At 43.6% G+C, this 17,912-nt stretch overlaps 1 protein-coding gene across 1 annotated transcript in view; it reads right to left on the reverse strand.

The window, feature by feature from the left end:
• ASZ1 (ankyrin repeat, SAM and basic leucine zipper domain containing 1) overlaps positions 1 to 17,912 on the reverse strand; it is a 222,246-nt gene that overhangs the window by 126,143 nt on the left and 78,191 nt on the right. The window contains exon 5 of the mRNA XM_075342520.1: positions 8,675 to 8,786. Within this exon, the coding sequence (XP_075198635.1) occupies positions 8,675 to 8,786 (112 nt within the window). The remainder of the gene's footprint in view (positions 1 to 8,674; positions 8,787 to 17,912) is intronic.

Genomic DNA, 17,912 nt, shown 5'->3' on the forward strand with positions numbered 1-17,912 from the left:
AAGCGTTTGTCAGGACAGGCTCTGGGCTTGGACACAGTGGCCTGAAAACTGGAGTGGTTAAAGAACACACTCCTAGTTCTCTTAGGCGAGGTAAACTGGTGCTTTTCTGCCAGAGAGGGTTGCTCCTCTGATACTGGCGGATTGAGGTCCAGTACAGAATTAATGGACGCAATCAAATCACTAACATCTGCATCACCCTCGGTCAGATCAATGGGGCACATGGAGGTAGCGTCCGAGCCCCCAGTAAAGACATCCTCCTCGTCGGCTCGTGAATCGGAGCCGCGGGACGAGGAAGGAGAGGGGATCCTGCGTCTCCTTTTAGGAGGACGGGGTCTGGGAGCAGATGAAGAATCCTCTGTGAGCTCTGCAGAGCGAGCCGTAGCAGCAGAGGCGCCCTGAGAAGGGGGCTGATGCATGCTCAGCAGAGTCCGGGACAATTCTCCCATGGAGTCGGCAAAGGACTGGGAGATAGACTTAGAAAACAATTCTACCCAAGCCGGGGGTTAAGTCACCGGGGCCGGAGCAGCCGGAGGGACCACTGGGGAGACTCCAGGCTGAGGCACCACCATGTTAGAGCAGGCATCACAATGAGGATATGTGCTCGGTTCAGGCAGTACGAGCTTACATGCAGTGCATATTGAGTACAGCCTTGCAGCCTTGCTCCTAGTGTGAGACATGCTGCTGAGGTGGGGGCTCTGCAGTAAAGAACACACTCCTTCAGAATGACCCCCAGAGAGTGTATAAGAAGGTCCACAACCAGAGGTTGTGGCTTACCAGACCGTTTTGTGTGCCCTCCGGATCCCACAGCTCGGACCCCCAGACAGGTTGCAGAGATGCAGCAGCCAGCGCCGATCAGTGTGAGAACGCTGATAAAATGGCGCCGGAGTGAGGGGGGGCGGGGCCTAGTCCGAGAGCGGGAACCGGAGGGCCAAGGAGATATACAGGGGAGGGAAACATCTCAGAGAGGAGTGTCCTCCCCTGTGCTGAACGGCCGGTGGGCGGCGCCGCACTGTCCCTCTGCATGACTGACATGCAGGGGCAGTGAAAATGAAAGTAGGCCACAGCCGAAGCCGGGGCCTAAATTTTACAATGCGGCCGGCGAGCAGGCACCCTCGGCGCGGTTCTCAGGTGAAAACCAGAGAACCGGCCGGAAATGTCACCAAAGTAAACTGACACACTCTCCCCAACAATAAAAATGCAAGGGACCCCCTGACAATAAAGTCTCAAATACTTAGCTTGTGAGACGCAGGGCCAGGTCCCTGAGGGATGAGTGCTCCGTCCGGCAGGGTCCTGAAAGTGCTGCGGATGGAGACCGGTCTCCTGCAAAGCAGTGAGAACCGTGCTGGCTCCCACTTCAAGCCAGAGCCCGAGGGATGGTGAAGGAGCGCGGCATGTAAGGCTCCAGCCTTGAAATCAACCTTAACAACACCGCCTTGGACCCGCTTTTCTTCAAACTCTTTAAAATCAAAAAATCAGATGAGAATGCATGTGTGGATGTGTGCCTCCTGAACACAAAGCATTGAACTGGCTAGATTTGGTTATCCAGGGGGTGTATATGCTCGGAGGGAGGAGCTACACTTTTTAGTGTAGTACTTTGTGTCCTCCGGAGGCAGAAGCTATACACCCATGGTCTGGGTCTCCCATAGGAACGATGAAGAAAAGTAGTACGTAATCAGTATGAAAAAAGGGGTATACAGGGGAAACCTTTATATCTATCTTTAAAGGTAACACAATGGCCTTGGTTCTCTATTCCTTGTAATCAATCCTACATAGCACCAATAGAGTTCCATCCATATAATGCATGTATATAGTAGTAAGAAACGAAAAATGTCCAATGAAAATCAATTAGCTTTCATAACATACAACTACTTCTCAAAAATACCCTAAGGTAAAACTACCTGGGTGTAAACATGAAAAAACGCTAGAAAATCATTAAATTTATAGAGTAAATTCAAAATATTTTTATTTTTATTCAAAGAAGGAAACAATGTCAGTATAAAAACGCTCAGGTTACAACACAGTTATTAGTTCGTCTATAAAGCTAAGAATAATACAGAATAAATTATATACTGTAAAAAAGTCAATAAATAACAGAACAATTCATTGGATTCCAGAAATCAGAAATCTTATCTAGTCATCTCATAATCAAAGAAAGATCCAACATCTATAAATCCTATCTTAGGATGCTACTGTGCATCGATGCCTACTGTTGAAAATATTATATTAAAATAGATACAATTTAGTCTGTATTTATTGGAAACGATGCACTCGTGCTTCTCTGAACATTTTTTCTCAAAAAAAACACTATTCAACAGGGATTCCTTTATAAGACCGTCGAGCTCGGTATAATAATTAATGAAGTTCAGATAACAATATATGCGCTCTTTCCAATTGTTTGCAAGGTGAAAACAATTCAGTTTGTAAGCGTTTATCAGAAAAGCGCACCTATGATTCTCTGAACATATTTTTTCAAAAAATCATTACTTCACAATAGTGCCTTCAAAAGCCTGTCGGGCTAAACTGAACATTAATAAAAGTCAGATAGCAATGTGTGCACCCTTCAAATTGCCCACAAACTGAAACAGTAGCAGAAAAATGTGTCAGCTTATCAGCGGAGCAGAAGTAATCGCTCCACACAGAATTATAACAATATAACATCATCGGCCAGTGAGTGAGCAGGACTAGACAGTCCCTCAATCAAATCAAGCGAAAAGTATGCAGTTCATCTATGGACACACCGGTCCCGATTCACTGATCAGCCGATGGATAGGCACCTGCAGATCTTCTAATGTTACTGGCAGATCTGAGGTGCATAAATTGGCACCACAGCAATAGCCCGCTAAATAGCGGAGAGCTGTTAAATCATACCGCACCCAACGAATAGATGTGACAGTTGAAAAATATGATTATGACGGCATATTACCTGAGCGGTGGACAACCTCTCCTCTACCCCAATATGTATATAGTAGTAGCCCAGGTTATTAATACCCCTTCTTTGTTCCCCCAAGGTTCAATACTTAAATCAGGTGTAATCAGGTAATAGGCTGAAAGCCAGACACTGTGCGCTACATATATGAACAGCACCCTATACAAGACTTTTCTGTGTGCAATTCTTATATTAAGCAATCACTCCCTGCATGAATTGGTAGGTTATACAAAACAGGAGGAAAAGAGTAGAATTGCTTCAAAAATATATGTATTTTTATTTCTTATGTTCTTTTTGGTAATATATATATTTTTTTGTGAATAAACACAATAAATCAGAATACATATATATCAGTGTATGAGAAAATTACAAAACTAAGACGGCCAAGAGGAGGGATGTTAAAAAGGGGCACTGCTATATCCTGCCAAGCCAATGGTACATGGCATTGGCCAATTACAGAAGAATTCAATGTAAAAAAATTCACATGAAAGTTAAACACCAGATCATTTCATTACACCAGAAGGGATTGATTCAGTATAAACAGACTGACACAAGATTGTTACATCAGAGAGGGTTATGCATGAAGCTCAAACCGTATACTACAGACACTGCTAACCACATCAGTTAGTCAGGTTGGAAAAAGAAATAAAGATGCTGATTAGAGATTTAGTCAGTGTAGCAGTGCGAGTATGTATAAAATGAGAGCTCCTGCACACCTCATTACAAGAGTCCCAACACTGGCGCTGTTACATGAAAACACATGAATCAGTAAAGGCAGTCATGCAGGTGTCCCATCCACATAATACCAAAGTGCTGCAGTGATAGTCACAGGAGTAAGGGCATCAATGTGTAAATTAAACTGTAACATTAATATACCTAAGACATATACCACTGCAGCAAAATAGGCACACGCAAGGAGAGACCCTGCTACATACCGCAATACACTGGTTACACGGAAGAAGAAAGGCAGGCAGGTTAGTCAGGTGAGGAGGGGGTTAAAAACCCAGGGATGGACTCCAACGTACGTTTCACAAGGAATATGTACTCATGCTTCGTCAGAGAGTGATTAGTCCCTGTAACCGGCGAGTTTAAATAGCCGGAAGCAGCCCGTGAACAGCTGTGTTCAGTCAGTGAACAATTACGGCGCATGCGCGCGCAGCGCCTCCAAATCCCAGAAACCCTCACGAGCCGTCATGGCGTCAGCGCATGTGCGGGAGCGGAGACGCGTCACCATGGCACCCGAGCATGCGCCGACGCCAACCAGAGACGGCCAGGAGGAGAACAGGCCAGAGGCACAGCATGCGCACGCGCACCATCCACGACAGATAGAGAAAAACAAGATATTTGTGCTGCAGAGCGCTCATGGGTTCTAAGTTAGATGAAAACATCAAAATGAACACTGCCAATGATATATACAATTCAATAGACAAAAATACAATGTGACATAATCTGTATTAGATCCGGTTATGGGTTCATTTCAGTGGCAGATACATCAGAGTGTTAATTCCAATATGTCGTGTTTCAGCTGATTCAGATGTAAAAGAACAAGATCCAAGCTGCTTTACCAGCTTTCTAGAAAAGAGATGCAAGTCTTTCATGGCTGTGAAGAAATCAAAGGAGTTAGTCGGAGAGAAAGACAACCCTTTGGACAGAACCTCAGTCTGTGCCCCCGACAGCACATGGGTAGATAAGTTGATTACCTGGAGGGTACGATTATCTTTCTTAGATATTTTTTGTGGAGCCTGTTTGGTTGCCTTTAAGCGTGTTATTATGCCCGAAGATATGGGGTCCGATCTCATGTTCACCCCATCACCAGGAGCCGAGGCCCCTGTTTCGTCAGAAGAGAAACCAGAGAGAACAGATGTGGAGCGTGATCTTGATCCCGATTTAGACCTAAATCTCGATCTAGATCTGTAGGAGGGTTGCTGCCATCTATAGGTCTGATTCAGTTGCTGATCCCGTAAATCACGTTGAAATTTTTTTAACTTAAATGCTTGTATCTCCTTCCCCATCTTACCAAGCTCCAAATCAATGTCACCATTAAACTTGGAGAGGGCCTCAATGGATAGTTTAGATTTATTGAGTAAGAGAAGTTGTTCCATCTCCTCCAATTCTCCAATAGATGAGCTATTCAGCTCACTCAGGAGCTGTAAATAGCCTCTGGAGCAGGCACTGGATAATTCTTCCCATTTACTCCTGAAGGACTCGCTCTCCACCGGAAAGGATGGAAAAACCTGGATACGCAATCCTCGCGGGATCAGGTTCCTCTGCGGTACTTATCAAGAAAAGCCCTGTTCCACCAGATTTTAGTTCTCTTCCTCAGGAGGTCCCTATATCGTGTAATTGCCTCCTTGGTGTCGACATCACCACCAGCCTCCTCACCATTAGTGCCAGCCGCCTCAAGTTCCAAATTAAGTTGCGTGAGCCAGGCATCGTCCCGGGCTCTAAAATCCATGGAGGATAATAAAAGGGTTATTTTCCTCCTATGTGTTTGAGGGAGCTATGTTTTTAATGTTACCTGTTTGTTTTTCTATTATATTCATTTGTTCCTTTCCTCCTTTCACATGTCCCTTTAAAGCAGCTTGGATCTTGTTCTTTTACATCTGAATCAGCTGAAACACGACATATTGGAATTAACACTCTGATGTATCTGCCACTGAAATGAACCCATAACCGGATCTAATACAGATTATGTCACATTGTATTTCTGTCTATTGAAATGTATATATTATTAATGTACCCAAAACCGGATCTAGTACAGATTATGTCATACTGTATTTTTGTCTATTGAATTGTATATATCATTGGCAGTGTTCATTCTGATGTTTTCATCTAACTTAGAACCCATGTGCGTTCTGCAGCACAAATATCTTGTTTTTCTCTATCTGTCGTGGATGGTGCGCGTGCGCATGCTGTGCCTCTGGCCCGTTCTCCTCCTGGCCGTCTCTGGTTGGCGTCGGCGCATGCTCGGGTGCCATAATGACGCGTCTCCGCTCCCGCGCATGCGCTGACGCCATGCCGGCTTGTGAGGGTTTCTGGGATTTGGAGGCGCCGCGCGCGCATGCGCCGTAATGGTTCACTGACTGAACACAGCTGTTCACGGGCTGCTTCCGGCTATTTAAACTCGCCGGTTACAGGGACTAATCACTCCCTGACGAAGCATGAGTACATATTCCTTGTGAAACGTACGTTGGAGTCCATCCCTGGGTTTTTAACCCCCTCCTCACCTGACTAACCTGCCTGCCTTTCTTCTTCCGTGTAACCAGTGTATTGCGGTATGTAGCAGGTTCTCTCCTTGCGTGTGCCTATTTTGCTGCAGTGGTATATGTCTTAGGCATATTAATGTTACAGTTTAATTTACACATTGATGCCCTTACTCCTGTGACTATCACTGCAGCACTTTGGTATTATGTGGATGGGACACCTGCATGACTGCCTTTACTGATTCATGTGTTTTCATGTAACAGCGCCAGTGTTGGGACTCTTGTAATGAGGTGTGCAGGAGCTCTCATTTTATACATACTCGCACTGCTACACTGACTAAATCTCTAATCAGCATCTTTATTTCTTTTTCCAACCTGACTAACTGATGTGGTTAGCAGTGTCTGTAGTATACGGTTTGAGCTTCATGCATAACCCTCTCTGATGTAACAATCTTGTGTCAGTCTGTTTATACTGAATCAATCCCTTCTGGTGTAATGAAATGATCTGGTGTTTAACTTTCATGTGAATTTTTTTTACATTGAATTCTTCTGTAATTGGCCAATACCATGTACCATTGGCTTGGCAGGATATAGCAGTGCCCCTTTTTAACATCCCTCCTCTTGGCCGTCTTAGTTTTGTAATTTTCTCATACACTGATATATATGTATTCTGATTTATTGTGTTTATTCACAAAAAAATATATATATTACCAAAAAGAACATAAGAAATAAAAATACATATATTTTTGAAGCAATTCTACTCTTTTCCTCCTGTTTTGTATATGCTATTTGAGTAGCTCAGCACGGTGTGTGATGTCCCCTGTGGGATTGACACACCTGTGCCCTTTGATATTGTTGGATCTTATGTATTTATGAATTGGTAGGTTGTGAGTGGTTGTCTCATCGGCATTTTGCACGTTGCTTCCAGCGTTATAAAGAGGGGTAGCTGCATCCTTCTAGTGCATTAGTTTCCAAGACCTGGGAAGGTAACTAATATTGCCCTTTTATTGTTAACTCTTGGAAGAAATGAAGGCAAAAGTTAAAGGGAACCGGTCACCTAGAATATGTGTTCTGACCTATCAGCAGATGCATATTTGCCCTAATTACACCTCCCTACCCATCCCTGTGCTGTAAAATTGTATAATATGAAAGTAATAAAAAACGTTTTATTACCTTCATATTTCGTAAGTAAATAGCAGGGAATGTGGTCACAGGGGCGGCACCTTGCTCTATGGATGTCTGCATATTTCCGTGGCATCACGCCCCCATCGCTCATTCTATCCTGCGCGCATTGCAGCAGGCTTCTTTTCCGGGTGTTCAATCGCCGGCTTCAGACACGCACTGCGCTTGCACAGAGCGCGTCTGAAACTGACAAGGAGAACCCGGAAGAGAAGCCTGCCGCAATGCTCGCAGGGTAGAATGAGCGATGGGGACATTGCTCCATGGTACCACGACCACAGGGGCGTGATACCACGGAAATATGCAGACGTCCATAGGGCAAGGCGCCGCCCCTGTGACCACATTCCCTGCTATTTACATACGAAATATGAAGATAATAAAACGGTTTTTATTACTTTCATATTATACAATTTTACAGCACAAGGTTGGGTCAGGAGGTGTAATTAGGGCACACATGCGTCTGCTGATAGGTCAGAACGCATATTCTAGGTGACAGGTTCCCTTTAAAATGAAAAAACACAAATTATCAGTGGAAGGAAGGGGATAATTTTCTTTACTTCCAAAAAGAAACTTCAAAAGCAATCATAATATGCATATAACCACTGTGTGTCTAAGGGTCTCTGCTGGGGGAGAGGGGGGAGTGAGAAGAAGTTACAGAAAACCTAACCGCCTAGATGTGGTCATTACTGTCTACCGTTGTCTTATTTGTGCAGAAAATAGTTCATGAAACAACCACATTGACATTTAATTTTAGCATCTCTCTCTTAGTAGTAAAGCAGATAAATAAGTCAAGTAGGCAATCACAATGGGATACCAAACTAAAAATAATACATAATATCAGTTACAGATGACCTGCGTCATTTTTGTATCGGGAGAGATGTTGTGAGGAAGCATCATGCATGTCTATTTTTTTTAGCTACATTGAAGATTCGTGATGGCTTACACCTGGTCCCACTGACCGTTTTTTATATTCATAGTACACTCCTCTCTGAGCACTCCATGCCTACGGCATTTTGAAATTAAAGCTGGCTGCCCTTATAATTGTAGGAGTCCCAACAAAAGGGGACCACCTTGTCGTGGGATGTTGGGCTCTCATGAATTGGTCAATTTGTGGGTAAAATACCTTCATGTTTAACATATTTTCTATAGCAGTGATGCAGTTCAAAATTCATATATTCAATGCTTGCATGTTAGAGTGCAGATTTATTAATCTTGTCAAAATGTGACATCAGCGCCATTTGCCTCTCGATGCAAGTGAGCAGTGTCAGACAACCCTTTAAAAATGTGTCCACCACCATATAAAGTACATATCTTAGTATTTTAAAGATAGAACTTAGCAAAGTAGAAGAATATTAAAACAACTTACTGTAAAACCATTCTCATCTTGTGCATTTATATCTGCACCATGGGCAACCAGCATTGTAACAACTTGGCTATGGCCTTTACTAGCAGCAAGCATAACCGGAGTCATTTTCTTCCTGCAAATACCACATACAACATCATGGTAAGACAATGAAAACTACACATTAATAAAGAAAATAAGGTTTCTCTTTTACATTTAACGTTGTGAAAATGCATAGACATACATGAAAAAATAAAACCTGACGTCAGTATAGAAATAATCACTATCAGCATCACTAACAATATCACGATGTCAAGTTACTGCTGGATTGTACATGAATGTCCCCTGATGAACCCCCATTTAAAATATAGTAAAGTGGCTGTTCACTACTGGACACCCTTTTGAATGGCATCAAGATGTCCCTCGAACCAGTACCTATCTTCCACTGAGCCCAGTGAATCCCTACGGTCTCATGACAAACTGTGAATAAGTAATTAGGAATTGTTAAGGCTGCAGCCCATCAGTGGCTTTAATTGCTTAGGTAACAAGACCAGCAGGGAACACCGGGCTCAGAGAGAAGGCACCGTTCTGAGATCACCTCTACTCCATTTTTATTTTTTTTTAAGGGATTGATATGTAGTTGACTTTCACTTAAAGGGAATCTTTCACCAGGCTTTTGTTACCTAATCTGAGAGCAGCATAACGTAAGGGCAGAGATCCTGATTCCAGTGATGTGTCACTTACTGGGCTGCTTACTGCAACTTTGATAAAGTCAGTGATAAAGGGGTTATCTGGCTTATTTTGCTTTTTTTATTATTTCCCTATTGGGCTACTTTGGAGCAGGTAAGTAGATAGTGACTACTTACCTGCCCTGCTGTCAGCCCCTCCCCCCGGCTCAGAGTGGTCATGTGACCGCTCCTGCCGTGATTTTGCTGCTTACGGTCATTTCATGTCAGCAGGGGCAGGACCATGTTGACATGCAAATCAGTGAACAGCATGTTGCCGCCCTGCTGCTTAGTGGGCAGGTATAATGTGATGAGTACATGCGCCCTCCCACACACTCCATAGTCTCCCTCCCCCGCCTCCTGTGCCCAGCTACGTGTGACCTGATAATCCAGCCGATTCACAGTGTCCAGTTCAATAAGGCAAGGAACAAGAAAGTTGCACACTTGCTTTCAGGGACACTGTCAGCGCTGTGTCCCCAGCGCTTTATCATGTTTAGTCCCCGACGCCCTGGGAACTGTCTCCCCACTCCCCCGTGCGCACTGTATCTTATCAGTATGGAGCAGTCTCCCTCGTGCGCGCTGTGTCTTCTCAGTATGGAATGAACTCCCCCCTCCCCGTGCGCGCTGTATCTCATTAGTATGGAGCTGTGTCTCCCATGCGCGCCGTGTCTCCTCGGTATGGAACGGACTCCCCTCTCCCCCGTGCGCGCTGTATCTCATTAGTCTGAAAAGCCGGCTTTTCAAAACGATCAGCTTATCGACCAGCGGCCGGCTTTTCAGAGCGATCAGCTGTTCGTTCTCGCTCTCTATCAGCTGATCGCTCTGGTAAGCCGGCTGGCTTTTGAGAGCGATCAGCTGATCGCTCAGCTTTTCAGAAAGATCAGTGGATCGCCTGGCGGCCGGCTTTTCAGCTGATCACTCTGAAAAGCCGGCCGCCGGGAGATCAGGTGATCGCTCTCGAAAGCCAGCCGCTGGGCAATCATTTCAGTTTAAAACCTGAGGGGGTGGGGTGGGAGAGGAACTGATTTTACATGATTTCGGACGTTCTGCAGGACATGCTGAGCACGCTCAGTAAAGCGTGACCGATTCCTGCACTGGAATCCGTTGCGTAACGCAGGATAACGTAATCCAGCACCATAGACTTACATTATGCCTCCTGACGGATTCCAATGAAATCCTGCGGGGTGCGTATTTTTGCCGCAACAAAAAACGTTGCATGCGGCGTCCCTCTCGCCCGACGTTCAGTCAGTAAACGACTGATACGCCGCGCGGTGGATGCAACGCAGGGTCATCAGTCACAATCCGCCGCACGTCTATGGGAAACAACGGAACCCGCCAAACGGATTGCGTTGTTTATCAGAGAAGCGGATTGTGACTGATAATAAACAACAAAAATGTGAACATAGCCTAAGAAGCCGGGAGGACTGATCTCCTGCATCTCGGACGTGCGCTTGGTTGGAGGAGGGAAGAGAGAGCACGGAGTGTGGGAGAAAGCGCACAGGGAGCGAAGAGGGAGCACAAGAGGGGAACGAGAGAGCACAGGGTGGGGGAGGTGGGAGACAGGGCACGGAATTGTGGGAGGACAGAGCACGGGGGGGGCACAGGACTGGTGAAGAGAGAGCACGGGAATGTGGGAGAGAGAGCAGAGGGGGGAGAGAGCACGGGGGGGAGAAAGAGCACGGGAATGTGGGAGAGAGAGCACAGGGGAGAAGACAAAGCACGGGATTGGGAAGACAGTGCACAGGGGAAAAGACCACGAGAATGTGGGAGAGGGCACGGGGTGAAGAGAGCACGAAAAGAGGGAAGAGAGAGCATGGGAGGGGGTGAGGGAAGAGAGTATGCACTGCACTGCTCTCCCAGCCAATGGGGAACGTTCTGTTCTTCATTGACTGGGACAGAAAGTATGGATTGTCGTGGGACCCCCCTTATTGGATCACGCCAGACCAGATTTGATTGTTCTTTCTAATAAATTGGTGAAAGAGGGAATGTGTTGGGGAGTGTTTTTTTTCAAATATTTTTTTTTTTTTTATTACTGACTGGATTAGTAATGTCGGGTATCTGATAGACGCCATGACATCACTAATGCCAGGGCTTGATGCCAGGTGACATTACACATCTGGTATCAACCCCATATATTACCCCGTTTGCCACCGCACAAGGACAAATGGGATGAGCCAGGGCGAAGCGCCAGGATTGAAGCATCTAATGTATGCGCTACATCTGGGGCGGCTGCGGCCTGCTATTTTTAGGCTGGGGAGTGTCAAATAACGATGGACCTCTCTAGTCGGAGAATATCTAACCACAGCTGTCCACTTTACCTTGGCTGGTGGTCCCATTTGGGGAGACCCAACGTTTGTTTGTTTTTTATTTATTTTTTTTTAAATTATTTTTTTAAAATTTAAAATAAGAATGTGGGGTGCCCTCTATTTTGGATTACAAGCCAAGGTGAAGCTGCCAGCTGTGGTCTGCAGGCTTCCGCTGTCTGCTTTACCTGAGCTCGCTACAAAAGATGGGGGGACCCCACGTCATTTTTTTTAATTATTTATTTCTTTTTTAGCTAAATACAAGGCTAAACACCCTTTAGTGCCACATGAAAGGCACTAAAGGGTGCAAGATTAAAAAATGTAGGGGAGTGGGATATTATATATGTCTTTCTCATCTATTATCTATCTACAGTGCTGGCCAAAAGTATTGGCACCCCTGCAATTCTGTCAGATAATACTCAGTTTCTTCTTGAAAATGATTGCAATCACAAATTCTTTGGTAATATCTTCATTTAATTTGTCTTTAATAAAAAAAAAGAAAAAAAAAATCATAAAGCCAAATTGGATATAATTCCACACCAAACATAAAAAAGGGGGTGGCAAAAGTATTGGCACGATTTGGAAAATCATGTGATGTTTCTCTAATTTGTGTAATAAACAGCACCTGTAACTTACCTGTGGCACCTAATAGGTGTTGGCAATAACTAAATCACACTTGCAGCCAGTTGACATGGATTAAAGTTGACTCAACCTCTGTCCTGTGTCCACCACATTGAGCATGGAGAAAAGAAAGAAGACCAAAGAACTGTCTGAGGACTTGAGAATCCAAATTGTGAGGAAGCATGAGCAATCTCAAGGCTACAAGTCCATCTCCAAAGACCTGAAAGTTCCTGTGTCTACAGTGCATAGTGTCATCAAGATGTTTAAAGCCCATGGCACTGTGGCTAACCTCCCTAGATGTGGAAGGAAAAGAAAAATTGACGATAGATTTCAACGCAAGATTGTGCGGATGGTGGATAAAGAACCTCGACTAACATCCAAACAAGTTCAAGCTGCCCTGCAGTCCGAGGGTACATCAGTGTCAACCCGTACTATCCGTCGGCGTCTGAATGAAAAGGGACTGTATGGTAGGATACCCAGGAAGACCCCACTTCTTACCCCGAGACATAAAAAAGCCAGGCTGGAGTTTGCCAAAACTTACCTGAGAAAGCCTAAAACGTTTTGGAAGAATGTTCTCTGGTCAGATGAGACAAAAGTAGAGCTTTTTGGGAAAAGCCATCAACATAGAGTTTACAGGAAAAAAAAAAAAGACGCATTCAAAGAAAAGAACACTGTCCCTACAGTCAAACATGGCGGAGGTTCCCTGATGTTTTGGGGTTGCTTTGCTGCCTCTGGCACTGGACTGCTTGACCGTGTGCATGGCATTATGAAGTCTGAAGACTACCAACAAATATTGCAGCATAATGTAGGGCCCAGTGTGAGAAAGCTGGGTCTTCCTCAGAGGTCATGGGTCTTCCAGCAGGACAATGACCCAAAACACACTTAAAAAAGCACTAGAAAATGGTTTGAGAGAAAGCACTGGAGACTACTAAAGTGGCCAGCAATGAGTCCAGACCTGAATCCCATAGAACACCTGTGGAGAGATCTCAAAATGGCAGTTTGGAGAAGGCACCCTTCAAATCTCAGGGACCTGGAGAAGTTTGCCGAAGAAGAATGGTCTAAAATTCCAGCAGAGCATTGTAAGAAACTCATTGATGGTTACCGGAAGCGGTTGTTCGCAGTTATTTTGGCTAAAGGTTGTTCAACCAAATATTAGGCTAAGGGTGCCAATACTTTTGTCTGGCCCATTTTTGGAGTTGTGTGTGAAATGATCAATGATTTGATTTTTGTTTCATTCCGTTTGTGTTTTTTCATTGCAAACAAAATACCGTAAATGAAGATAATAATACCAAAGAATTTGTGATTGCAATCATTTTCAAGAAGAAACTGAGTATTATCTGACAGAATTGCAGGGGTGCCAATACTTTTGGCCAGCACTGTATGTATCCCTTAATTCATTCATCCATCTCTCTAGTTATCCCTCTAGATATCTCTCTCTCTCTATCCCTCTATCTATATCTATCCATCTATTTATCTAGCTGATTCCGGTTTTTTTTGCAGTACGCAATGAAATGGAAATGAAAGCCACCTCACGGACCTGCATCATGCTAGTAGTGACATAGGCATGCTGCGATATTTGACAGCATGACCAAAATATCATATAGTCCAAGAAAAAATAGTGGTCAAGGTTTTTCACAAAAATCTGCAGTAACTACCGTATATTTTATTGCAGATTATTATTATTTAATATTATAGCACTATTTATTGCATGGCGCTTCACAGTGCAGATAAGTGAATCCTCACATCACATGCAGCAGACACTGAGTTGTCAACACTCAGAATGAATGGTCATGTGACCACTCGTATGCAATAGGCACATTCTGATTCTGAGCCCAATGTGTTACTCATATAGTGACACATAGCTTATCCCTCTCTATGTGCATATATATAAATATTTATGTATACATACATAACTATATGGCACAAAAGACGCACACACACATTTTTAATATATATAATAAATATTTTATATTATATATATATATATATATTTATACATACACACACACTAATATATGTGTGTATATATGTTATATATATATATACACACACACACACACACACACACACACACACACACACACACACATACATACATACATACATACATACATACATACATGGCATACATATCTACCATAGACTCACATTGGGTGCTATATATAGTCTTCCTTACACAGTATTCCTTTATCTATAAGGGGTGAGGACCATGTGTCACCATTGTAGATGTGAGGTGATTGCTGTGTCACAGATGAGAGAAGCAGGATCTCTGCTCTGTTATTTCCAATGCTGAGAGGTCAGGTGCTGGGCAGAATACTGACAGCCAATGAGTGTGCAGAGGGCGGGCAGGGGGCGGGGCTGGACAGTGAGGCCGGGCGGTGCCAGCTCTGACTGAGGTTTGCAAAGGCAACCAAGGATACAGGAAGTGGTCAGTTTGCTGGAGCTTAAGGTAAACAAAGAGCTGCAGAAAATAAAGGGATAATTCAAGAGGATCAAAAGTGAGAAAACAAAAATTAACAATGTAGGGGTGATTTATATGACAATACAGCACAGATTAGCTTAAATATTTTTTGGAGTGTATGTCCGACAACTCCTTTAATAAGAAGGAGATTATCATTAGAGGACTAATTGGCGTGCTGCCAGGTAGTCCAGCATAATCATGAGCTCTATATAACAAGGAATGGGACACTAGGGCCTATCATGATTAAATTAACCAACTTCACTAAACCCCATAATGTACAATATGAAAAAACAAGAGAAATAGGGGTCCACTAGTGAGGCCACAGAAATGGCCAAAATAACACAAAATAAGTCAACCTCTTTAAATATCCAATAAAACTTTTATTATCAAAAAGTTACAGTCAAAAGAGGAATAGATTTAAATTATTTTTATTTTTTTTATTTTTTTTTTGGTACAAAATATATATTAGACAATCAAGTTACAAGTCACAGCGAACAATCAGAGGATGGGATGCTATAAAGATGAAATCAAATGGCACTATCAGGGTCCTAACAATAATTCAATTGCAAGGTAGTAAATATCCTGAAAAACCTTTCAGGGAAATGGTCAGAAATCGCTGACAACAATGAGATACTAAAGGTCAAAAATAGGAATGCTCAATGTGAATTGCATGCAATGAGGCAAGGTCAGGCTAACGTTATACTAAATAGGAAACCTGATGCAGATGAACAATGAGCAGACCAAGTCAGGTGTCAGCGATCCAAACCATACCCTAAGGGGTACTTTGCACGCTGCGACATCGCTAGCCGATTGTAGTGATGCCGAGCGCTAGTCCCCACCCCCATCGCAGTTGCGATATGTTGTGATAGCTGCCGTAGCGAACATTATCACTACGGCAGCTTCACACGCACTTACCTGCCTTGCAACGTCGCTCTGGCCGGCAACCCGCCTCCTTACTAAGGGGGCAGGTCGTGCGGCATCACAGCGACGTCACACGGCAGGCGGCCAATAGAAGCAGGGGGGCGGAGATGAGCGGGACGTAAACATCCCGCCCACCTCCTTCCTTCCTCATTGCAACCGTGACGCAGGTAAGGAGATGTTCCTCGCTCCTGCGGCTTCATACACAGCGATGTGTGCTGCCGCAGGAATGAGGAACAACATCGTACCCGACGCTGCAGCTAAATTATGGAAATGACCGACACTACACAGATCACAGATTTACGACGCTTTTGAGATCGTTTATCGGTGCTTCCAGGCTTTACACGTTGCGACGTTGTTACCGGCGCCGGATGTGTGTCACTTTCGTTTTGACCCCGACGAGATCGCAGTAGCGATGTCGCAACGTGCAAAGTACCCCTAAGAGGTTAAAAAAGGATAAGGAGTAATAAAGATTTAATATTGCTGAACAAGGAACCATAGATGCGGTGCACATAAAGGCAGAAGTATTAGTATAGGAAAGAAGAAAGGATGTCCAGCTCTTCAGGCAAAGAAACCAACGTCTTTATTTCATCATGCAGACACAAAGAATGACATGACCAGCACTACGCGTTTCAGGTGAAACACTCACCCTTAATCATGATGCTGGAGAAACGGCGCTACAGAGTTTATATGCAAATGCTAGTTAGTGAAACAGGTGTTTAAATCACTAGAGCACCTCACATACTTGAAAATGTATGTGAGGTGCTCTAGTGATTTAAACACCTGTTTCACTAACTAGCATTTGCATATAAACTCTGTAGCGCCGTTTCTCCAGCATCATGATTAAGGGTGAGTGTTTCACCTGAAACGCGTAGTGCTGGTCATGTCATTCTTTGTGTCTGCATGATGAAATAAAGACGTTGATTTCTTTGCCTGAAGAGCTGGACATCCTTTCTTCTTTCCTATATTATACCGGGCTGTGGCAGTGCCTGTCCGTGCTCCAGGATGAAACCGGGATTGAGTTTTCACACGGTGAGCTGATACATTCAATCAGAAGTATTAGTGCCCACGCTCATCAGCTTGAAGTTATTCACAAGATATCTAAAAATCAAATTTGAAATCAATAAGCCACGAGCCCAAAACAATCACCCATCAAAACTGACTGCTCGGCGTGGCGTGCTCCGACACGCACGTTTCGTGACATTCCTCGGGGAGCCACGCTGGTTTTAACTTGATTGTCTAATATATATTTTGTACCTAAAAAAATTTAAATCTATTCCCCTTTTGGCTGTAACTTTTTGATAATAAAAGCTTTATTGGATATTTAACCCCTTCAGCCCCCGGGCACTTTCCGTTTTTGCGTTTTTGTTTTTTACTCCTTTTCTTCCGAGAGCCGTAACTTTTTTATTTTTCTGTCAATCTTGCCATGAGGGCTTGTTTTTAGCGGGATGAGTTGTACTTTTAAATGAAACCATAGGTTTTACCATATAGTGTACTAGAAAACAGCAAAAAAATTCCAAGTGTGGAAAAACTGCAAAAAAAAGTGTGATCGCACAATAGTTTTAGGGATGTTTTATTCACCGTGTTCACTATATGGTAAAACTGATGTGTGGGTATGCCGCCTCAGGTCGGTGCGAGTGTGTAGACACCAAACCTGTATAGGTTTACTTGTTTCTAAGGGGTTAAAAAAAATTCACACGTTTGTCCAATAAAAGTGGCGCACGTTTTGCGCCATTTTCCGAAACACGTAGCGTTCTTATTTTTCGGGATCTTTGGCTCAGTGACTGCTTATTTTTTGCGTCTCGAGCTGACATTTTTAATGGTACCATTTTTGCGCAGATGCTACGTTTTGATCACCTGTTATTGCATTTTGCGTAAAACATGCGGTGACCAAAACACGTAATTTTGTCGTTTGCAATTTTTTTTGCCACTACGCAGTTTACCAATCAGATTAATTGATTTTATATATTGATAGATCGGGCATTTCTGAACGCGGCGATACCAAATGTGTATATTTATTTATTTTTTAACCCTTTAATTTTCAATGGGGTGAAAGGGGGGTGATTTGAACTTTTTATTTTTTTTTTATTTTTTAAAACTTTTTTTTTTACTTTTTTTTTTTTAAATTTTACTAGTCCCCCTAGGGGGCTATAGCGATCAGCTCTGATCTATCTGCTGATCACAGCTACACAGCTGTAAACAGCAGATACGGTCACTTCCTGTTTCATTCGGCT

The sequence above is a fragment of the Anomaloglossus baeobatrachus genome, chromosome 4 (assembly GCF_048569485.1).
Source record: "Anomaloglossus baeobatrachus isolate aAnoBae1 chromosome 4, aAnoBae1.hap1, whole genome shotgun sequence".
Lineage (NCBI taxonomy): Eukaryota > Metazoa > Chordata > Amphibia > Anura > Aromobatidae > Anomaloglossus > Anomaloglossus baeobatrachus.